The 25,450-nt window shown below is 36.4% G+C and overlaps 1 protein-coding gene across 1 annotated transcript in view; it reads right to left on the bottom strand.

Annotated features, from left to right (window-relative positions):
- ELP4 (elongator acetyltransferase complex subunit 4) overlaps positions 1–25,450 on the bottom strand; it is a 118,896-nt gene that overhangs the window by 57,414 nt on the left and 36,032 nt on the right. Inside the window, exons 7-9 of the mRNA XM_072339201.1 lie at positions 23,092–23,280; positions 9,579–9,687; positions 6,765–6,871 (exon numbers count right to left, since the gene is read on the bottom strand). Coding sequence (XP_072195302.1) covers positions 6,765–6,871; positions 9,579–9,687; positions 23,092–23,280 — 405 coding nt within the window. The remainder of the gene's footprint in view (positions 1–6,764; positions 6,872–9,578; positions 9,688–23,091; positions 23,281–25,450) is intronic.

The following is a 25,450-nucleotide window of genomic DNA, read 5'->3' as shown; positions in this document are numbered from 1 at the left end:
TGTCAAAAAACACATAAAACAAATACAGTTCATGAAATAAATATCAGGATAGTACAAATCTTCATCTGCAGCCTAAAAGTTAATGGTACCTTCCTGTATTCATCTTCAGAACCTATAGGGAAATCTATGTTATTTAGAATTACACAATAAAAAGCTGTTGATTTCAAACTGAACTTCTTCACATTATTCACAAGCCATTAGTGTTCTGAGTTTTCCATATATTGTATAGAACATATTGATTTCAGTTCTACATACCATTAGAATTCAGAGATTTTCTTCTCTTTATGTAGGAACACTCCTAGTAGTGTTTTACCTCAAGTTATTATATTTCAAAAATAATCTCCCAAAACTTTATCTAAATTGTACTGTCACAATTTTAAACACGTTTATTTATTCAAAATTGTTTGAAAGAATGTAATACATTTTTGACAGGCAGTCTTTTACAATATTGAAATCAAATCCTTGATTTCATCAAACCCTTCATATTCTGCGCCTTATTCCTGGAAGGCTCATGCCGAAATGATTTAGTTTGATTTTCTTTAACAATGGTAGGTTGGCTTGACAGCATCTGACAAAACAATTCAGTGAAGTACACCATACCAGGTAAAGAGAACCTGAACTGGCTACTAGATGAAACAATGTAGAATAGAGCTTGGAATTATGAGAGAATTAGTTTCATGGGAAAGTAATTTCAGGTACTATTAGTTTTAGATCTTTGAGTATTACTAATTTTAGCTTAAGAAAATGCTATTGTATTGTATTTGCTATATTTTGACTTTTGTTTGAACAAGCCTAAAGTAACGTCTTCATTAACACCATGGGAAAAATGGTCAGGAAAATACAACACAAAAATGGTCTGACTAGTGTAAATTTAATTTGAATGTTATTAAAATGTTTTACCCCTCTCTATTATGAAGCTTAGTTTGACTTGCAGAGTTCCCTGAATGTGTGTCTCTGAGCTGAAGTGAAACATCCACTAGAGGTTTGCAAGGGATGGCAATGCTGTTCCAGGAAAGCTGAGGAAAAAGAGAAGTTCTCTGTGTAATCCCCAGAGGTAGCCACGTTCTCAAATATACGGTGATGAGAGGCCCTGAAGGGTTTTATTATGTAGAGAATTAAAGAAATTCACTTTCTGTAACACTTCAGAATAGTTTGGCCTTGCTCTTAACCAGGAATTACCTTCAAGGTTTCATCCATGCCACAGGTACTGGCAGCTAGGCAGCCCCAAGCCTGGTACAGGCAGGTACCACTCTAAGCATACAAGGCCCTAACATGAGGTCAAGTCTCATAATGTCATCAGTGTGTGACTGTAAGGTACAAAGAGTTGTTTTTATGGAGATCCCAATATCACAGCATACATCATGTAGTATACATTAGCTTCAGTGTTACATTGTGTGAACTTTATTCTGGTGAACATGAATTAATTTCCATATTTTACTGACTATATAACTGCTACATAACATCTTAAGTTTCTAATAAACAAATGCTTTGCCATATGACATCCCTTTAATTAAAATATTGCCTAAAATAGTTGATTAATTTAAATTAAACAACTTTGTAGGAGTCAGTGAAAGATGACCAGGATTAGGGAGAGCCACTAACAAAGGCTGCTTCAAGTAAGATCTTCCTGGAAGGTCCCTAAAAAAGTGATGTCACTAGGATGACAGCATACACTTAATTCTGCTTGTTGGTATGGGATGTGTGCGTGTATTAAAAATATGCTGACCCTGTATGTACTGGTGACAGGACTGATTTGCTTCTCCAGGACAAGCAGCTCACTAATAATCCCAAACCAATATGCCCACACTTGCCCTTGTTGTGTTTAATGAATAACTGCAGAATGTTACAGGCAGCGCAGTTTGCTCTTCAGCGCATCACAAAATCAGAACCAAGCTCAGGCTATGCTAATACCACACTGAAGCACTGCAGATATCTATTCTGACCTGGGCTTATCAATCTCCTTTGGCAAGGACTGTAAAGCAGTGGCTAACAGCGCTCCTAATTCTCTAACAGGAAGTTTTTTCACAGTGTAGTCGATGCCATATAAAAAATGGAAGATACATATAAGACCTTTCCTGATTTTTACTTGCCAAATCTCCCACCTTAAAGGGAAAGAGTTTTAAGCCTTCTTCCAAATGCCTCCGCTGGACATACAATGTGTGCATAACTATCTGGAGTTACAGCTAAATCTCGCTCACTTATTTTCTTATAGTGCTTCTAACGATAGGTGAAGTGATAATGTTACTACAGTGCCTTTGGAATCATACAATTATTTTTAATTATACAAAGATTCTGTTGCTGTTTGCTGTGCTGAGATTTCCTTCCATAGACGTATCCTTTTACTCTGACAACTAACTCTAGGCTAAATGCGCTGCCGTCAGAGTGCTCCACAGTGCCATGTTGCATCTGCCTACCACTGAGAAACTACAGCCTGGCTGCCATAGGAGCCCTTTACTGCTGACTTTCTTCCTTTCCTCTTAGGAAACATCCCCCTGAGAAGAATATTCTGAACTCACCCATTACATTCTTGAAACTTAATTATTTTTGTCATGTGGCTCTTGTGAATTTTTCATAATGAATAAAAATGAAAGTTTCACAGCAGCTGTAATAATTGTTAGACAAACAATACACAGCTTACAAGAAAAAGCTTGTTTTTCTCCACTATTAACAACTGACTGCTGCCTGAAGATTGAAAAATTCAGCAGTAAAGCAAAACTCAGGAATTTTTCAAAACAACTGTTTATTTTTGCACCCATTTGTCAGAATTTATGGACAATTTGAACTTTAAACACCAAATTCTGGAGCTTTATGTTGACCAGACAGTAAGAAAGGGAGTTAATCAAATATGAATCTTCTCCAACTGTCTTGTCAAACCAGGTAATGATGTCCTGCCAGCCAAACTCGGAGGGAACATGTGAAACAAATACAAAAGTAAACAGGCCTTAAGCTGCCCAAGGGAAAGTCAGCAAGATGGCAATTTCAATCATTTGGAATAATACTAAAGCAGCCTTAGGCTTTTCTCAGAATGGAAACATGTCACTGTTACTGCAATATTTCAACGAATCAGAAGGCAAAAGAAAGGAACACTTATGTAATCACAGCCGTGGAACAGCACTTTAACTCAGCGTTTAGGTGGAAAATAATTAAGAGGAAATTCCCTTTTTGTGAGCGATTGTATCTAAATAATAATGACAAAGAATGTTTCCTTTGGCTTTTTCACTCATAGAATGTCTGAGGCAGATTCCTTTGGTTTTGATACAGGAGGCTTTGGCATAACAATGAAAAAAGTTCTAGCAAATGAAATGGTGAGAATAATGCTTCTACAAAACCTATCCAGTGTTGCTAAAAGTCACACCCTGAGCAACAAAAAGAAGCAAAAAGAACTTCAGGAACAATTCTGAAAAGTTTCATCGAGATGAATGGGTTGTCATATCATTTAACTGAGAAATCAAAAAATATTTCAAATATTTGGGGAACTTACCTAATCAGTAAACTTTCAGTATGTGTCTAGTCATGTAGCCATCTTTTAGTCAATCATCAGAAAATCAAAGGCAAATTGGCATGACTCAACCCAAACTTTAATACCGCATGATTGTGTCGTGTAAGCTTGTTTTGTGCGAGGGCTGCTGTGGTTTTAGCAGAGAGATTAACGACCGGACCTAAGCTGGCCTCCAAACCTTGCCCTGCTGATGCCTCAAGCCCTTTGAAGTCTGACCATCATACCTGGCAAAACAACAGTGGGAACTAGGCTGGTGTCAGATCTAATCAAGTTTCCTGCCTCAGCATAGCTAACTATGGGGTACACTAATTGGCCCAATTGCGGATTATACCTTTTGCTACAGATTCAAGACAATAATTTAGTCAAATGATGGTTTTTATCTCCTTCTAATTAAGATTCCAAAGTGGGAAGAAATAGGATTAGACAGGCTAACTTCAAAATTGTGTCCTTTAAAGAGGTATGCACATAAGATTGGTTGCTGATAATATTGCATATACTAATATATAGCTATTAACTAACATGAAGATTTGGGAAATCTTGGCTCAGCTGCTGCACCTTTTACCATAAGGACTTAAGTGCACCTGGGAAAGGTCTCCCTCATAATTTGAAAATGGAAATGCTCATAACTATCCATAAGGTGAAAAAATCCCCATCTTTTACAATACACCTCAATCAATTTCACTGTGATGAAGATGCAAGAAAAAAGATGGAAACAGTTAAATGATCCTGCAGGCTATAATGAGGTAGAGCCCCTCCCACAGAAATGAAGTCTAATAAAACAGATCTGAGGTTTGAAGTTTGTTACCGATAAGGGCCAAACTGGTGATCCAGACATGAGAAAATCCATGCCCTCATTATAAACTGTAAAATAAGACAGTTCTACTGACAAAAACATGTTGGAAATTTTTTGCTATTAGTCAGAAGTCGTGTATTTCAAACTTTTCTTATGCAATTTCTTCTTAAAGAGGTATCTGAAGTAAAGGTCAGTGTTATAACCCAAACTGGGTATGTAACTAAGCAGTTGCTTTCCAGAAACTATGTTCTTAAAATATATTTTAAACTTGCATTTAAGCTATGAAAGGAGTCATAAACTTGGATGTACTTTATATAAACCATACTTGTGCGTGCAGTGCAGACTGTTGTGCTGCTTCATGCTTTTACCACCAGAACAAAACTGACTGCTGACTCATCACATTCTAACTGCAGAACCCAGTTTTAAAAGACTGTATTCAAAACCCTTCTTAATTCAATTTTCTCTTGCTCCCATTTTCTAATGGACTTCATTGCTCCACTCAGCCTCACTGCAGTCTGACTCTCCTAATATAAAGAAAACTTTCGGAGTAATGAAATGTGGGCAGGATCTCACGAGTTCAAAAAGGACCAGTTTGCATCAGTTTAACTTCTAGAAAGGAGATCTCTAACAAAATCTGAAAAGGGCTGCAGCTGAGCAATGAAGAGAGAAATTACTCAAGTGGGTCATGTACACGTCTGGGGCAACAGGTTGTTCCAAGAGTTCCACTGCAGCCGTTCCCAGCAGTTCTGTCCCATGGCTAATTACATTCCTTTTACGGAGCCTCCTGCTTAGTTCCCCTCCACACTTTCCCCCTTTCAAATTACATTACGAATTAGAACCACACACAGAAAAGATATATTCTTAGTCAGGATTCAAAGTGGAAGGAGTCTAAATATTCTAATTTATAGCTCCACTAACTGCGATCTTCCTATGCTGCCTGATGACATTGTGTGCTTCTTTGTGCTTCTAAAAGCAGTAAAAACATTTGTATTTTAAAACCAGTTGCGTACTATTAAAGTTCCTGCTTGTTATGTACTGCTCTAAGGCAGTTGTTAAAATGGCTTAATACCTCACAACTCCTGGTTGCATTAACAGCATTCTCTGGAAAATGAGAAAAGTTACAAATGAATGTCTTTGGGGAAAAAAGCCTTCCTTCATGCATTTGCCTCTAAGTGGCTTTTGAAGAGGATACCTCTACTTGGGAAACTTCTGGCACGCATGCAGAGATGACCTGCTTGAAGAAGTGGCTGCCTGATTAACTATTAACTACTCTCAATAGGATTAGATAATTAAAGACATTGATGACCATTAATTAGGAGGAGGGAACCTTAATTTGTCACTTGATAGGGCCCTTTCAATGATTTATAGGTTAGGGCTACTTGCAATTGTGAAGGGGAGGGGGCAGTGAAGAGAGGGAACCCTCAAGTTACCTTATCAAGTGGCCAGCTAAAAAGGGCAGAGGGTCAAATAAGGGCCAAAGTGGTCACTTAAGGGTGAAGTCCCAAACACCAAAGCAGTGCCAAGCCACATTGACCATCATTTGGTGATGGAGTAAAAAATATGCTAATTTATTGGTGGCAATTCTCTCTTTTTATGGTTTCAAGCAGTTAAGACAAGTGGCCTGCTTAAGAGCTTTTCATTTGAAAAGAGATTAAACAAAATGGTTTGTCAGGGATGCTTGGCTGTTTTATGTCTTTGTTAAAAAAAAATTTGCCCAGACTGTACCGATGACTATCACATCACCCCAAAAGCCATCTCCCATCTCTAGGCATTACTTGGTTAATAAATACATCAGCTCTAATTGCTTAATAGCGCCGTGTTCATTTGCTCTTTAGCAAGATTAAAATGAAATACATCTTTTGTATTACTGCCTTCTATCAGGACTGTCTGCATAAAGGTCACGGAAAAAAGTTTAAATTTAGTAGGAAATTTACTTAAGGACATTAGTGTAAATGATACTGTGTTTAAAATGACATAAAAGAGCGAAAGGTGATTTCAGTAATGCAAAGAAAATGGTTTCTGAATACTGATAAGGACACTTATCCCTCATACCACACACAATTTTAGGCAACATTATACATTAAAATCTCTCTACCGGGGTAATAACATGTAGCTACTTTCCCACCCACTAACAGAAGTAAGAGCAAGTCATTAACATTTAATTAAATATGCTCCTGACATCCTTAGAAACATGTCACGCTTTGTTATTGAAGGTTGTGGCCTACTTTCTATGTACATTTTAAACCAAAATAAACTATTTATAACGGACCGATTTAGTGCGGCAAACGAGACATCTTTAATTAGAAGGCATACTACAGTGTTTTATAAAACCGCTCGGAAAAGCAAAAACGGAACGAAATGAATGTACAACATCCGATGCATATTTCATGCATTTCACAAAACGAAACATAAGAGACGGGATTAGCTCCACCTTTTGGGTTCTAAATAGTGAAACAAAACCGCTTCTCTTACCTCAACGGTGAACTGCTTCCTTTTTAATCTAAATGCAAGGTCCTTCGTGTCTGACACATCACAGATCAAGCTATTAAGCCGAGGAATCTGATGCACATGAAGCAAACCTTGTGGAAAGAAAAAGTAAAGGAGGGGAAAAAAAATAAGAAAACGCTGTCATCCAGATGCATAAATTAGAGAGTCTTACAGCAGAATCCTGTATATTTACACACACTCATCCTCCCCTTTTTAAACTGGAGCTTACTACCAGGAGCAATGAAGCAAACGGTGCGATTATACTCAAGTAATCAAGCAGAATAAGATAAACAGAAATCCTTGTGCGAGGAAAACTAATTGCACTTTGGTACAGAAGTACAGATGTAAAGAGGGATCTTAATACTTGTCAAAACTACAGCCGGTTTGTGTGTGATTTTCTCTTGTATTTACAGTAAGCAAATATGGCTATCACCTTGCATGCTGCCCACGGCACCACTGAGTGATCTTTATTTTATTAAATGCACCAGTAAGCAGCCAGCAAAACAAGGCTTATGGGTTACTGATAACCGCTGAGGCTCTAATGAGCGGCGCTGCTGCGCCCTCAAAAAGGCTGAGGAAAAGTTTCTGGAAAACACCGATTTCGAGCACCCTGTGCATGAATTTTAACCCCTCCGCCATCCGCACAGAAATCCATTTTCCATGCACAAGGGGCTGAGCTGGCTGCTCAGATGTTTTCACCAGCGCTAGGTACACTGCAAGCTCTGCATTCTGTCACTTGCTGCTCAAGCTGATGTTTTCTGACAAGGACGCTGGATGCTTTTTGTGCAGCCTAATATAGTTTCTGAACAACCTAAGGGTGATTTTCTACATCTGAAAACCAGGAAAATTCTACAGGGCTTCTCGATTACTGGCCTATATTTGCTATTCATAAAGCCAGTGTCAAAATGGAAATACTGAACATTTACAAAAGGCATCTCGCCTGAAAACGGCAGCGCTGAGAGAGAAAACCCCAAACATTAAAGCCCTTATTTAAAGGAAGGCAAGTATTTTTCAGGGTCTTATTTCTTTTTTTAAAGGGACAACTGGGAAAGATAGCTCCTAAAATTGAAATACTGTCAAAAGCCGATTGCTTAGAGGGTACTAAAAGCAAAGTCCTCAATGTTATTACAAAAATATTTTGTAATAATTGGCTTCCAAACATTTAAGCTTTCTACCTCTGCCTCCGATCCGATAGTGTATAAGAATATTTCTTTCAGTTTCGAGTTCAGAGTATAACCATTATATGCAGGGACAGCAGGCATAACAAAGGGTTGTTCTTATGCATTATTTTTAACATTTAATTACGGCCAATTTACATCATTGTTATTTTACTGGCTCCACAGCCCCCTGAATTTACAGACACCTTAACAAAATTACTACTGCAGAATTCAGTAAATAATGCGATAATTGAAACAAACATTTTTTCTGACTAATGACAAAAACTCCCATCGTCTGCAGTAAATAAATCATCTTAAAACATAAGCGCACATGAAAACAACCCACGTGGTTCAAATCATGAAAAACATCTATTATCAGAATGTTAAGGCTGCACAAAAGCTGTGCATTGGCATATAATTTTATTAAGCACCAAAAATGATTTTTCATACGCTTCTACAGGAAAATAGGAAAAACTGCTAAAAAGCACATTGTCTTAAGAGATCTCCTCACTGCTGAGAAGAGCGGTATCAAATTGACAGAATTATGTTAGCATAAACAAACGCCACATCACGATTATGCAATGGGGAAAATAATTAGGCAAATGATTCCAGCTTTTCTCTAGAATTTCTTTTTCATCCACCTTTTTCAGATGAGGAAACGTGCACCACTTTCTTCGTCAAAACGTTTCTCCCTCGTTATTTAATCGAAGCCTGCATACACACAGTGGTGTCTCAACACCCTTCTTGCTTCTTTTCCTGTACATTCTGCTGTGAAAAACACTGCCACGCTCTCACATGTTTACAGCAGGTTTTGGTAAGCAGTTTACTTTCAGCTGCAGGTTTCCATGGAACTACAGTAGTATCACAATAATAATAGCTGTAATTTATGCACGCTCTGAGCACCGCTCTGGATTAGCTGAAACTGTTTGTTATTCACTGCTTGGGCTATGCATAATTTCTAATCTAATCTTCTAAAATTTACATAGTTCTGCTGAAACAGCTTACAGAATCTTTGGGAAAGAAAATAATAATACAGGATTAAACGCCATTACACATTTTGAAGATAAATCACTTGAAAGGCTACATGCCTTCTTGCTAAGATTAGTTTCACATTTTACATGCCAGATACATCCACATTCATTTCTGTAAATGCATAGCTGCTCGAACTGAAAGCTGCAAAACAGCACATTATTTTTAGATAAAGTTTATATATTGCATCGTTTAGCAGATCATTCCCTTTAATATAATATATGTTTTTCCACGTTCTCTACTTAAAACTTGTCAGATCAGAAGTATTGATTTCATGACAAGTTCAGCTCACTGGTCAGATGATTGCCAAGCCTCCTCTGCATGTGAATTCCCCAAAGCCTGCCTGTTGAGATGTACATCTGATTGAGCCATGCCTCAGTAATACAGCTTGACAACATGCAAGGAGTTGCCATGTTTCCTTTGCAGCCTTAATGCACTTTATGGAAAATTTTCCTACCTCAAGACTGGTTAGCAAGGAGGAACACTGAAGAGGTATATTCTAAAATGAAATCAAATTCTGCTTTAGAGCAGATACCCAATTAGAGGGTAAAGCCACTAAGTGCCCTAGAAACACTCGGGGCAGACTTTTCGCATTGCTAAAGATGGAACTTACCGTGGTAATCCTTGTATAATGGATTGGTTTCTCTCTCAGAGCCGATAAATGATTCAAGACCAACTACCATATCTGACAAGTTTGTTACACGTTCCATAATTGCTTTATTCTGTAAGACATGGAAACAAAATACACATCGTATGTGATGAAAAAAGTAATTAATGTTCATGGAGTAAGCCTTGGTCTTCTCAGTGACAAACGCTGGGAAAAAATAGGTCATCAATACCTAGAAATTAGATTGAGGGCTATTTCATTTGCTTAAAATAGATGGAAATTTGCGCCTAGAGAAAAATATATTTCATTCAGAGAAAACATAAAAGAGCAAAGAGCACTACATTTGTATTTACCTAATCCATCTAAGATAAGCATTAGTTCAGATTGGAGATATTTACAAGCTACATGGCAGCGAAGCATCAATTTGCATTGCCACTTCTTAACATACCTGAGATTTATGCATGCTTCAATGATGTCACAATTTAATAATCAAAAGGAAAAAAAAAGACAAATCTGAGCTAAAAAGCAAAACAGTCCTTCAAGTAAAGAAACAGTTATCTCAAAACTGCCAGGACAGCTGGCACAATCTTCTTTTTGATGGCTGTAGTTGCTGTGCCCATCACACCCACAGGGGTATCAAGTGCAATCACCTCAAAATGCACCCATGCCAACTAGAAAGAACTTGCTCTGTAGCTCCACGTTAGAATTTTGTATTTTTTCTTAATCTTAAAATACTTTTGTACATTCCGAGCTTCTGTTGGCAAACTATGTGACTGAGGCTTAGTACAAAATGTGAATTTAAACTTTTTAAAAAATTATTCTAAATTAAAAATTACACAGTAATTGGTAGCACAGAGAAAGGGAAGATGCCAGATATGTCTTTAAAATCTGTGCATTAAGCTGACATGCTCGCTTATTAAAATAGTGAGCACTGCATCAATTGCTTTCAACAACAGAGCCACAGAGAAGCCTATGAGGCAGATGTGGTAGGTGACCATTTCCTACTCCTGCCAAAGAGGTGAACACTGTAACCATGGCCTGCCCTGCACAGACCAATCTGCTCAGGGTACTAGGCCCAAAGCCGCCAGTCCCCTGGTACCTCTATACCCCCTCCCTTCCCCACCTTATGGGCCAGATGGCATTAAATCCTCTGGACTGGTCTCTTTACAAAGCTGCTACTTGTGCTCAGGCCAAAACGGTCTATCCCCATGGAATCAGAGTACTTCAGTTTTACCTGCAAAGTCTAATGCTGGATAAAGATAAAATAATATAATAGTACAGAATTTCTTTTCTGAGCAATGATACAAGTGAACTGAGGTAAAAGAATGTTGCTTCCAGATCAGGCCTTACACTTCATTATTGTGTGCCCTAATTATATCTACCACTGAAATATTAAAGATGACTTGCAAATTAGTTCCTCTTCTAGGAAGAGAGCGACTGCATACCGTGTTTTAATGGAAACTCTTAGTCACATTATTTTATAGGGTCATTCACTTAAGGACGCTATAAATTTGAAGTAGCCATTGACCTCTGTAAATCCACAGACTTGAAATTACTTTATTTTGCTAATTCTTCAGCAGGTTGCTGGGTGTTATTTATGTAAGTAAGAAACATTACACCGCAATATAGACTAACAGGTAAAATACTGGTGCTTTCTGGAAGCTAACCTGAAGTCTCAGTATAGGAAAAAAATAAATTTGACCATTTGGAAAAAAAAGTTTGCTGTTCGTTAGTCTTTTTGCTTGCTGGTTTCAACCAACAAGGCTTACATAAACTGTAGGTAGAAAGATGCTCAACCACCAGCAAGGCATCCTCCTCATTACAAGTCCTGTAAATCCTAAGAATAGCATCTCTCCTGTTTAGTCCTAGATCTGGAGATATTAAAGCAATTCAATATTTACCTAATGATACATACTTCAGCATGTTGGTTTCAGCTCTTCTTCTGAATAGTATGCTTTCTTTAATTGTAATCCATTCGCCTATGTTGATTTTGTTGTTGTTTTTAAAGTGTGTCAAAATATTCTCTGGGCTTAATGCAGTGTATCTTGGGAAATATTTTCCACAATGAATTGCCACAACAAATAGACATTTGCTTATCTGGCATTGTTGTCATAGATCTGTATCTATCGTGTATTTTCTAGTTTGCAGTGTTCAGCACATTAATGCCCAATCAAAGCTGACGTCAGCACACAGATAGTTGTGATGTATGGCATACTGACATAAACACACAAATCATGTTGCCCCATCTGGGCTTGAAAATTTAACAGAGCTCCAGATCTTCCTCCAGCCCCATACAAATCTACCTCCTGCTTCTGGCATAAACTTGGCAGCTCTGGAGATGAGCCAGGACATGGTTAGGAGGGAAGCCAGGAACGGGGGGATTCAAGGAAAGAGTTAGTTGGCAGCTAGAAGAGGTATTGTTGTAAATTACATTAAGAAATAAATAAATTAAAGAAAACCAAGCAACTCAGTCCTGGAAAGTTTGCAGTCTTGCTAGACGTACCGCAGTTTTTCTAAATTAGTTAGTTTAGCCAAAATATGACTATTCTAACAATATGGTAGCAAGCCCATTGTGCAGACTGGGCTGGGCATTCATTCTATATCTTACTTAGAGTTCACTGTTTTAGACAGGAATTTTCTTTTTAGCTCAAACTTGTAATATCTGAGCTCAAATGAAGTGCACTTTCAAAACGCTGTTGGAAGAAAATCCATTTAGCTACTTAGATATGTAAATGGCAACTGTACATACATGTTTAACCAGCTTTTAGGGAAAGGCAATTATGGAAAAAGATTGTTTTGTCCTACTAATTTATTTGCAGAATCTACAGAGCTTTGAGTAATTATGTGTGCATGTTTAGAAACACTTATTTGCAAATAAAGCAGTGTACCATCTTCCATGTCTGAGTACAAAGCATGGTATCCTACCAGTGCAAACAGACAGAGAGACTGAATACTCAAACATGCACACTGAAATTAATACTACGTATTTTTACGGGATTGAGTATATAATGAAGGACAATTTTATCACAACTATTATTTACCAAATCAACTTTGGTTCATCTGAATTCCATATTAGAAATAAATAAATAAATCTCTTTGCTTTTTCTGCTTTGCTCTCATTTCCAGTTCTCTTCTCACTTCCTGGCAAAAATTGTCTCAAACACAGAGATATGTCTGCCCAGTTTTATTTTGTCGGATTGCAAAGAAATTAAAAACCTCATAAAATCGATGTGAAAGGAATATTTAGATTCTCAGCAAACAAATTCAAATAACTGAAAATTGCCCAGAACAGGTTTAAGTTTCCTACATAGAAAATACAAAAAATCTCCAAATTAAAAGGAAAATAAAAAACGTTACAGATCTATAATGCAATCCAATTAGTGCCTGTTCAAACTCTTGAGTCACATGAATTTCATATTTTTATACTCATCAGCATGTTGATAGACTTCTAAGATTTATATATCAAATTGAAAAGTAGGTGAATGAAGACTTAGTTTGCAAAGAGATATTTTTGACTTATATTTTCACAGTTAGGGCTATATTTGATTTCTGCACCCTTACACTCATCTAAACTAATTCTGATTAACCAATGTATTCACTGTTTTTATTTAAAACATTGACCATAAGTTAACACACTGAATCCTACACTTGAGACTCCACTAATCTTGATGCTTTGTTTGAAGGGTCTCAAGAACAAAGATCAAGTCTATTGAAAATGAGTTCATCCTTGTGAACATAAAGCAAATTTTGGCATTCAAGTTTTCAAAACAGACTAAGAAACTGACTGCCCCCTTTTTGTCTCTGTTCCACTCAATCATGACACTGAAGCAGCTTAGTGCTATAATATACGTGACCATGTTGGACTACAATGAAAAATACTGGCTGGATATTCAATAGGTGTAATCATTCTTAATATTTTCTGAGACATTACCATACAATAAAGTAGTAATGACTTCGTAACACACAAATATTTACCACTTGTCATTACTGCTCAATCTCCAAAAGATTTTGAACTGAAAAGATAAATTATTAATATTAAGAGATACGGCTTAAATATTTAACTCTTGGTTAATAAGTAGTACTGCTAAAATCACAGAATTATCCATACCTTTTACCTTGGTAAAGAAAAAGAAAATATAATAAAGTGAGGTATTAGGTCACTGCACTGGTTTTATAGAGCTACATTTTGTGTGCTTTTTCATTATTCACCAATCCTGAAAATAAATGATTAATAAATGCTCTGCTAAAACTGTCCTATTGGTAATTAACAAAATCTGTAAGGTCAGAAATTCTGTACTTCCTCTAACTTCAAGTTGATTAACACTTCTTTTCAGTGCTTTCACACACCAACAGTACTTTGAATTTAGGTTATACGCAAAATTGATGTTTGCTCAGGACACCGAATGCAAGATGAACAACAGTAGTTACATTAAGAAATTTTGGGATGTAGACAACTGTATTGATACCACATAGAAAACTGAATTGAAGTGTGATGTCTTTGATGGAAGACAAGCTCACTTTGCTTGAAATATATGTAAAGGATTTTCTACAGACTTCCAACTGCTTCAAGGAGGATATGCCCATATTTCAATGTTCTGCATCTTTTACCTTTGAAGAATTTTACTGACTGTAATAGAGCATGCATAAATATCTGTTCATATGGATGAAATCAGAGAAGTATTGATTTTGGCTCATTTGTTGATACGCACTATATTAAATTAGAAAATTTCATGCAATGACTAGCGTCTTTGAATAATTTCATGCAGCAAAGAAAGAAAATGTAGCAAAGATACAAGCAGGTAATTAGACACAACGTACTCACAAAAATGGGAAGGAAGTGACAAAGCATCTGTTGGCCAATATGTTACATGATGTATTAACTCCAGGCTTTGGTTTTTTTTAATGTTTGCACTGATAGTCTGTAAAAAGTCAGTCTTCCAACTGTCAGACAAGTTAGAATTAGCTTTTTTTTCTTTTTCTTTTTTTTTTTTTTTTTAACCTGGAAATCTTGGAAGTTTTAATTTGAGCCATGGTTACCTTCTCTTACACTTGAAACACTATCACTGTTATGGGAACTCAGCAATGATTCTTATCAATTATATCAGATGCAGGTTGATGACACAGTATCCCATTCAAACATTCGGGATTTAAATATTCAAGAAAAATGGTCAGCCATGTAATAAACACTAAATATCACACACTAGAAGAATATCTTTGGATCTTTACTGTGGATAGATGACCTGGACTTGTATATTATATTAGTTAAAAAAGACTTAGTTGCCAGAAAGCCTTGGCACTTAAAATGAAACGTTATGTCTGTTTTGCTATTGAAGACCTGAGAGGTTCTTTACAATGTTGACAATGGGAAATTGGTAATCACAGCCTGAGCCTCTGATTAATCAGCTGAAGCAAGTGTTGGGTCAGCTATGGGAGCACAGGTGAGAGTAATTTAGGTATGCTCCCGGAAGGGGTGAAGCTTGACTCCGCCTCCTCTAGACCTCATTTAAGGGCTGACCACCATGAAGGCAGCTTCTCTCTTGGAGGTTGCTTCCTGGTGGAGATTGCCTCAGCATTTCCCAGTGAAAGTGTCCATATTGGTGAGTTTTTTCTTATGAATAACCTTTTGAATGTCTGTTACCATCTTTGTATCATTCCACCTTACAGCAGCCAAATGAGAGATGACTTGATATAAATGAAATGAGCAAATCAGCAACAGTTACTGTTGAGATCCACAAAATGAAAGTGAGAACATAGACTGCGTAGTTTAGATAAAATTTTCCATCTGTTGACCTCCAAGTGCTTTATAAAAAATCAGCAAGTGCTGTATTCCTCATTTACAAGTAATGCACCAAGTGCAAAGATGTCATGAATTGTGCAGAGTCACAAGCCAGTCAACAGAGCTCGGGGAAGTAAGATCTTTCTTTTGCTCAAGACCTTGGTTTAGAAGGCAGTGACTATGGCTTTGGGGTGCCATGAAAGTATGATGACACGGGAGTCCAAAGCCCAGAAAGCTCTGAGTGCAGAAAAATCTAGCTACTACCTTGCAGTAAAAGGTGTCACAGTGTGACACTTTCTGAGCTGAATCTTGGTTCTTTTATAAGTCCTATTTCTTCTGCACTCATGAACTGAGAAGTACAGACTGCGAGTGATTAGTAACTGCTCTGGCAAGTAAGGCTCTTGCTTGGATCCTACTATAATTGCTAAAGGAAATAATCTTGACTGAGTCCTCCTGCTTTTTTTTCCAGCAAAGGACAGAAATCAGTACATGATTTGGGCTGAAATTAGCGCAGCAGCTCCCAAGAACACTACCTAGTTCTCTTAAGCAGTGTTTGCTGTGACAGAACAGTGGGGAATGGTTTCAAACTAAAAGAGGGGAGTCTTAGACTAGATGTAAGGGAGAAGTTTCTTACAGTAAGGGTGGTGAGGCACTGGAACAAGATGTCCAGAGAGGCAGCAGAAGCCCCATCTTTGTAGACATTCTAGGTGAGGCTGGACAGGGCTCTGAGCACCTGATTGAGCTGTAGGTGTTCCTGTTCATTGCAGGGGAGTTGGACTAGATGACTTTTAAAGGTACTTTACAACTCAGACGATTCCATGATAATAAGCTTGTCTCATTAGTTTAAAAGCACATGAATGAAAAACTGTGTGTTAATATTTATCTTTAATATCTCAGAGATTAAACGGCCATCTGAAAAGATTTTTAATAATATTAAACACTTAAAATATTCAGTGCTGCAAGTTGGTTATAGTGTAGGAGATACAGATGTAAAAGTAGATAGAGTCATAACAAAATTGCTGAAATGAACGTATTTGAGACTAACTGGCTTAGCTAGAATCCTAAGATTATACTAGGAATTATTCATGATTAAAAATAAAAAAGGTTTAAGACTGCCTTCTGTTTTCTTTTTGCCTGAAAAAATTCACCGCAGTTTCCTTTCCAATTCAGGCTAACTACTGCTGCAACTTAAACTCCTTAAACAGTCAATTGCCTTTTATGCTCAGGTGACCAAAAGAGTCCTCTGCTATTATTTCAATTAATAGAACACAAACATCAACAGGAACATCCATCTGACGTTTTTATAATCAAGTGCAAGGTTCTCAAAAATAAAATCATTTTAAAAAAATAATCCCTTATTCAGCATGAAATTATAGGCTGTCATCAGGAGCAGTCTGGCAAAGCTAGGTCCAGATGGGATACTGGCTGGGCAAGAAGAAGAGGTAGGGTGGAAATGATGGGTAGGCTGGAAATGATGGGAACCTAAGGAAAGACATGACTGCTCCCTCTGCTGGCAAGGCTCTCACCTGCTTTAATTTTTAACTAATGAGTAGGCATTTCTTTAATTATTTAGGACCTAGCCAATAAATAATGCAGAATGTTCCTTCCTCAGTCTGTTGCTCTGTGTTTGCACAATTTTGAACTTATGGTGCCCTATTTCAGGAGAATAATTTGTCACAGGATTAAGGCTCAGGTGGGTATCTAACGGCAGCGTTATTGGTTTTACATTTTAATTGTTCACAATATGAAAGGTAATATTAAACCAGTCAACTTTCAAAATGTTATATTTTACAACGTGTACAAATTTAGTATTTAATTTATATATTTCCTAATACTATGATAAACTGCTCACTGGATCAGATGAGATAACAAGAACATTTTTATGCAGAAATCAGATAATATAAAAATGAAACGTTGTGCAACACAAATGTATAAAATTACACATCATACCAAAAGAGCTCTCTTCTGCCAGGAGTAAAATTCATGACCAAGGAATCTGAAGATTGTTCTTTGTATTAAAGCTTAATCACAACACGAGGATAAGTCATTCATTATTTGATTTGTGAAATGAATTAATAGCTGCAGTAAGAACATTTAGAAAAAATCTGTTCTAGGATTTTGGCCTACAACCAGAAGCTCCCAGAACAGGAGGGATCAGCTTTTTTTGCCCACTGTTCTCATCTGAATCCTGGCTGAAAAGCTACTCCAGCTCCCAGCCTTCCAGAAGGCTCCATCCCAGGAATCCTCGCCTGCCATTTGGTTTGCTGATTTTAATCTCACAGGACTTTCTTACAGTGGCTCCACTATGCTGAACTGGCACTTGCTCCTAGAAGTGAGTTATTATTAAACTTGTAGGTCAATTGTGGCACTAACAACTCTTTGGAAGCTTTCAGCCACGGTGTACAATTTGCTGGTCTAATTAAATATTAATTCTAAGTGTTACATTCTGTGGCTAAGAGCTTTTATTTTCCATCATCAGTCTGGAAGAGAAAGAGGTTACAAGGCTAATTTAATCTTTTTTTTTTTTCTTTTTTTTTTTTTTTTCTTTTTTTCTCCCTGGCATTAAAGCTTAACTACACAGGCACAAAAACATCATTAAAGATGCAGTATTCCTTTTTATTATGATTATATTGTAATTAATAGAACAAGTCTAAACAAAAAGATGTAAAATTAGATTCTGAAATTTCAGGGTTTTTGCACAACACCAAAAGTTCATATAAAAGCATTACTAAGCAAACGCCGCACAGAAATTCAATATTAAGTGATCTGAAAAACACTTAGAAAATACTTAAGTAACATTTTAACTATAAAATTAACACTAAATCATTGTTCTTTGTACTGAAAAACAACAGATAAAAGCCCTAGTTAATACAACATGCACAGGGGCTTTTTCTCAAGAACTTCTAGTTCTACTTAAATGAAAAATCTAGTGTTGCTCCAAAACAATACTATCTTTTCCAACAGGGTTACTTGCTTACAGCAGATGACTACTTTGTCTTGCATTAAAGGCTGTCTCCTAATCTTTACTTATCACTGTCCAAATGGGCTCAATACATGAGCCTCTTCCCTTCTGCTTCCATAACAGTTGTGTCCATGTCTGGACACTGGGCATTATATTAACTACTTAGTCCAGAAGCCAAAAGATTCCATATGCTTGAACAGATGACTATCTTCATACTGTGATGGGATATTTAACTATTTAGATATAATATTTTATTTGAAAGATTTAGCACTAAATAGCACTTCATTTCTTTGAAGTTTCAATGGCTGTATTTTCAGATTATATAGGTAAAACATAAGATATACTAAAGTTGTATATAAAAATCACATTTTAAAGTTTAACAATCATTTTGAAAGAATAATTTTTTGATTAAATATGTGCTGATGCTTACGGTGATAAGAATGCATTTATAGTGTTTTAAATTGTAACCTATTAAAACAAGAAGGCTTTTTTAGCTCTACATTTTAACCCATAAAGTGACTACTCGTCAACATAATATAGCTAGGTAAAACAAGACAGTTAACTTGTGTGCAAAAACATGTTTCAGATGAACAATGTATTTGTGTTTGAAAAGAGTAGCTGTCACCAAATCAGAAGTGGCAGAGCCAAGACACAGCCTCTTGGCAACTTGATTAGTAAATGCTATAAACAATAATAGAAATTAAAAGGAAAATGTTTGACTCTTAAGCAATTTATATTTTAATATGTATTTAATGCATCTTTGGACTTGCTACTAGATTATAATTTTAAGATGCTTCTATGAATGCCTAGAATATCCAAAACAGAATATTCGCATCTGAAAACTATATGAGAAACACAAGAATAACTGCCATAAACTAGTGACTCTCCACATTTCTTTATATGGATGTTAAATTGTACTTCTTGCATAGAACTGTGTAATAAAAAAATCAGTATAGTAAAATATAAGGATCATTTCATCTCCACAGTTTCTATTTAGAAGAGGATTTGGAAAGCTTATTCAACTGATGATATAGAAAAATATGTGACATTTAATCTTAATGCAGTTGTTGTTTAATATTTACACTCATTTGAAGGTTATTCAGCATTTTACACTTGTGAACTCAGAGAAGTTAGAGTTCTAGGGCATGCAGTCATGGCTCCTGTCGTAGGAATAAAGATTTCAAACTGAGAAATTCACAGTTATGTATTAGCAATGGATTCTAAAGGACTATTGCTTGACTTCAAGGTGAGCTGCTAAAGCACTCACTGTGAACACAAAAGGCTATGAATGCAAAAAGGTTTGCTTCTGAATTTTTCTATATTGAAACATACAGTGATTAATGCACTCCGGTTAATTCAAAGCATCAAAACATTAATATTGCAGGAAATCAATTTTTTAACATGCTGGATGAAGTAATGAAAATACTTGCTAAACAGAACTTCAGGCTCTGAGGACAGGCTCTGTAACTTCTGCGACTTATCCATACTGACTTTTCATTAGTCAATTAATTCCCCTTGGTATGTACTGACTAATATGGTGGTTAGTCCTTACCAGTAATACAGCTTCATGTTCAAAATAAAGGGTGGCTTCATTGAAAGCATTACATGTCTTCAAATGAAAATAATAATCTACTTAAAAAATACATATTCATGAACCTGACTGTTTACTGAAGTGCTACAGAGTTGGAAACCAGGGGAAAGGAATTATGAAAGTATTTTACATTTCAACTTTTTTGTAAACATAAAACACTGATGTTAAAATCACATTCTGTAGAAAATATATCTATATTTTTAAAGCTATATACTAAAAATATGATCAAAATGCAGAAGAGTTCACTCCAGTTTTGATAGTATTTCTTAATTTGGAAAGTGCAACAACAAATTAAATCCCTCTACAATTTGCCTTCCCTGATCATTTTTGCTAGATTTAAAATATGTAAGTAATTTTCCCTTTTCAAATGCACCATCTTATTTCAGAGGCACAATTCGCTTTCAAGAAGCAGTAGAAAGCCTTGACAAATAACCTTCCATCAACTGTTTTAATCACATTCATAAGTATCTCAATATTTATTACCTGACAGACAGGGTAAAATAAGAGTACGTTCAATCAGGAGAAAATATCAATCAAGTAAAACTTGTCACATATCATCTGAATAAAAATTACGATCAGTTAAATTTTTAGTGTCATTTTCTCGAAGTTTGCTTCCAGAATAACATATTCCTTGTTTTGTGGTTGAGAAAATAATAGAATATTTGTTTTTCTTTATACACTGCACTGCAAGTTTCATCAATAAAACATAGAGAATTTGTGCTCTTTAGGGGACTGCAGTTCCATTAACTTACTCTGGAAAAACTCTGTACACAACCAGATTCTTGTAAATTTGTGGCTTTTCCCAAAATACATCTTTTTTGGAAGGCTGTGAAGACATTCAGTGTTCCATCAAACTGGGGGAACGAGCATCATATTCATCCTCCTGATGAATGCAATTTGAACTTACTAAATTCCAAGCAGTGAACTAGATGGATTAGATCCATACTGGTAGATGTGTACCAACAGAGGGAAAAGCATCACAAAGTCACTGTTTAACGTTCAGTAGACACCGAAGAGACAAAGCAGTATGTAGGACAAAGTGAACAAGCAATCTGAGCATTACTGTATTCCATGACTGCGAGTTATGACTGAAAAAAATAAGACTGCTTAAAAACATATTAAGAAAGCAGCATGGGAGAATTATTTCTTCTTCTCTAGAGTAACTAGAACTGTCTGTCAGGGACAAGATATGGCATGAGATACGAATGAAAACTATTTTTTCAAATGCAACCAATTCGCTTTATATATTATGCAGGCATGATAGCTTGATAACACTTCACATTTTAAAATCTTTTATTTTCTTATTATGTTAAGATTTTAATTTCAGACCCCCCTGAATTAATATAGGTAGTAAGCAAGAGATAATATGGCAAACACAGAAATAATTATTCAGTGAATAAATGTGGAACTTCAGAAAAACAGTGTTTTGGCTTTAAGATTCAAAAGAGAAAGCATATGCTAGAACTCATTCTGGTCAAATTAAATACATATACAGAATATACTAGGAAAAAAAAAAACAACAAAAACAACAAAACCAAAACCTCTTATTCTCTTGAAAAGATATTTTCTTTACTTTTTTTAATCCAGTAAGAAACCTCAGCAACAGAATGGTGAGTAGCTGGGTTGTGAGAATGTGAGCAGCTGCTGTTATTATAACTAAAGGTCTGTCTACGGCTTGAGCCTGAGAGACCACATGTTCGGCTGTCCTCTCATTTTGCCATCCTCACCAATTAACTATTAACATGGAGGGCTGTACACATGCTCTCAGGGGCTCTTTAACAGGCTTCTTGGAGAGTGGAACAACTACACAGCAGGGCTCTGGGAACTGAGTAATGTGGGGTATAAGGAACCCTCAGCAGCTTTGCTCCTCCTAATGACAGTTTTCTCTACAGTTTAGTGCTTAAAGAAGGATATGTGAAGTTTCATGATTAAAACAAAACAAAAAAAAGTAGAAAAACAACAACAAAAAAGTAATGCTCTCATTTGTTTAAAGCTGGGAAGATTCTGGAAACCACATTTCGTTTTTTTTTTCCCCCTTCCGAATATTCTGTCACTTACTGTAAAGTCATTCTGTTGAATTTTGTAATTAAAAATCAAAACTTATTTAGAAAATGAGATACAATTTCACACGAACTCCTGGGGGAATTGATTTACAAAGAATTGACCAAAATGAAAACAAAAGCAACTTCCCAGTTACATCCACAAAAGCCCAGAAGTTTATATTCTTCAATTTGCTACTTAGAAAAACTTGCTCCAGAGACATTTTTCTTTAGAATTTGACATCTCTCACTGACATATTAAAATATATAAAAATTACAATAAAACAGGTTCTATGTCCCAGTGACAGAAAGGAAGTCCCAGTATGTAAAAAGAAGGAAGTTAGTTTTACATCCACAAATTCCAGTCATTGCAATAAATTTTACTATCAACCTTTTTAAAGGCATATTGTTATCTAACAAGAAAAATATCTGAGAAAGGAGATGGAGTTGTGCAGGACAAAAAGTGGTTTAGGTATCCACCTAAATAACATCAGCAGGTACTCAAACACCTTTTCAAAATGCAATATGTATGTGAGAATGATGTTCTTATATAAGATTTTAATTCAACAACAAAAATCTCCCTTCTATGATGGAACAATATATAATATGAGGTTTTATCCCTTCTTATTTTAATACAGTCAATAATGAATAATACCTGGCTTGTTCCTCTTCCCAACAAACCAGAATATAAAAGAGTAAATCTGTATCTTTCAATTCCTGGCTTTAAAAACAAGGTCATACATCATTGGGATGGGAATGACAGACGAAAGCAGTGGGTTAAAACGTCTTGTATTGAAACTCTAAACTGCGTTCTGAAAGGGGTGTAAAAGTGTGATACCCCCCAGAAAAGTAGAAAAAAGATTCCTAGCAGAAGCTTCTCTGCTCTGGTACTGCTCAGAATTTCTGAAACTGTGACTGTGACTGATAAAAGGAATAACTATTTAGGACTGTTTGCAGCACGACTGTCCCACAAAAATGGAGAAAAGATACAGTTGTTGTTTAACTTTGCCCTTGTTGTTTAACTTTGCCCTTTGAATCAATAGACTTCTCTCAGTTTTTTAAAGCCGTAGTTATTTTTTTCCCATAGAAATCCAATTTTTCCTAGCTGATGCAGCACCAACTGGGATATTTAGCAAAGGTAGCATTCTTACCTGGATAAGGTGAGAGGGCATCGTGATGATGCAAGCTGACAAAGATTTTCGGAGGAGGCCACGTAGAATGTACAGAAATTTTGTAAGACTATGAATATCTTCAGGAGTATTTGTGCTACAAATGTCATCATCCCACAACAGGGAGCCAAGACTCTGAATTCCTATCCGTAAAATATTCTTCTGTTTTTTCTATTAAAAAAAGAACACAACACTTGCTATCTTTTTTAACATTAAGAGAAAAATACTGCATTGTACATAATCCTAGTTTAGATAAGTAAAGGCTTACAGTTATTTTTCATTAGCATTACATGCTTTATTAAACTGTAGGTATTCATCTCCCCATCCTGAACTGCATCAGGAATGACCAGTAACTATCAAGTACTAAACACTGTACAGCTGTTTTGGGAGTCCAGAGGACAGGTTCTGGTGGGAGAAGAGGCTGCTCTAAAAACCTGAATAGTGATTTAAAAAATCATATTAAAAAAAAAAAAACAAAAATAAAAAACTGATGCTCTGATATCTTTATTACAGGTGATTCACACCCTGAATTTCCACATAGTTCTCAGCGAACATGTTTAAGTCAGTGTGAACTGACAAACCATTGTTTTGGTGAACTTCAGCCAAACCCTTATTGTTTGTACCACAAACAAGAATTACTGTCCTAAGACCCAAAGGATCATGCAAGACAGACAGGACATCATGTCAGTGAATAGCAGATGGTGTATGGGAACTGTTGAGCCATGGTCTGAACCACTGATTGAAAACCTCGGGAAAGGAGCAGGTCAGCCTGGGAGCACTTGTGTGACCAGAAGGGTTGGAGCCTGGCTGCACCTCTTTTAGGCCACATTTAAGGGCTGAGTACCACTGAGGAAGGTTCTCTTTCTGGAGATCTTTCCTTGGTAAAGATCTCTCCTGAGCAAAAAATATCTGAATGTTTTACCACTCAGGTCAAACATTTCCTTTGGATGCAGACCCAACAAGTAACATATTTCTAGGTCTTCAGACTCCAGAGAAACTTCCCTTCCCAAAGGGAAGTTTATGCTGCACAATATGAAAAGCATTAAACAATTGAGGTGTTGCCTTCTGTCACTCACATGCAGTGATTAATGGATCTACTTAAAAGTCAGTAGTAAATCTCTTTCAGTTCTTCCACTACTTACTTCTCAAGACTCACTTAAATAAGGGATTATGGAGTAAGAGATGAATTTTGCATAGATTTGGAATATAAAATGTTCTAAGATGTGTTCTGGGCCAAAACAACGTCCAACTCTGGACATATTTGGACAAGTGTCCATCATATACTACACAAATGCACAAAATGTGTGTGTTTAGAGGATCATAATACATGTGGAAAAGAGGAAACTTAAAAAAAAAAATAAAATCATACAGTAATAGGCTGGTATGGGAAACTGTTAATCACAGCCTGAACCTCTGATTAACCATCTGAGGCAAGTGTCAGGTCAGCTGTGGGAGCACAGGTGAAGGTAATTCAGCTGTGCTTCCGGAAGGGGTGAGTTTGACTCTACCTCTCCTAGATCCCATTTAAAAGCTGACCACCATTAAGGCAGCATCTCTTTCTGGAGACTGTGCTTCTGTGGAGTTCTGGTGGCAAGCTTCAACGGTTTCCTTCTTGACTGAAGGCCTCAGAATTGGTGATTTTTTCCCCATTGATGCTCTCTGGTTTTCTATTCACAACTTTACTTGTATTATTCCAACCATTCTTGCGTTATTCTAACTATACATAACTATTCTTGCATTTTTCCAATTGTATGCTAGTGGTTTACATATCTTATGCTCAAACGTCTGCCTCCTCTGGCTGCTATTAATTATTACAGTAAGAAGTTTTCAGATGGTGCTTAAAGCTTCACCTTAAAATCTTACACATTTGCATACACATTTAAATTTGTCTGACCTAAAGGTTGGGTTTTTATTTGCTCTTTGGTCTTTATTGGCTCTAATAAGACATTCTGAAACAATGAACAAGAAGTACAGAATACTGCTATCCACAGTATTTAATATTTTCTTATCTGTAGAAAGAAAAAAACTCAAGTATAGTCTCTGACAGATCTTTATTTTGTTTAGAACCTTAAAAAAAAGTATGTTAATTTAGGAATGTGCAAAGATGCTGGTTTTCTATCAGGCCTGGCTGGTGAGACAGCTAGAAAGCACCAGTCCTGTCCCTTCAGGAGGAGGTTTCTTGCTGCTTTTTGCAGTCCATGAGCTCTCCAGTCCCAGTGAAGGTGTCAGCCACAGGGTTTGGTAGGAGAGGGGACATGCTGGGACTGAGCACAAATAGCCAATGGTCCAAATCTAAATGCAAGCATTCTATGTGGATAATGCTTCTAAAATACTCTTAGAC

This window comes from Excalfactoria chinensis, chromosome 5 (genome assembly GCF_039878825.1).
Source record: "Excalfactoria chinensis isolate bCotChi1 chromosome 5, bCotChi1.hap2, whole genome shotgun sequence".
Taxonomy (NCBI): Eukaryota; Metazoa; Chordata; class Aves; order Galliformes; family Phasianidae; genus Excalfactoria; species Excalfactoria chinensis.
The sequence above is the reverse complement of the archived record's forward strand: the minus strand, read 5'-3'. Positions and strand labels throughout refer to the sequence as shown.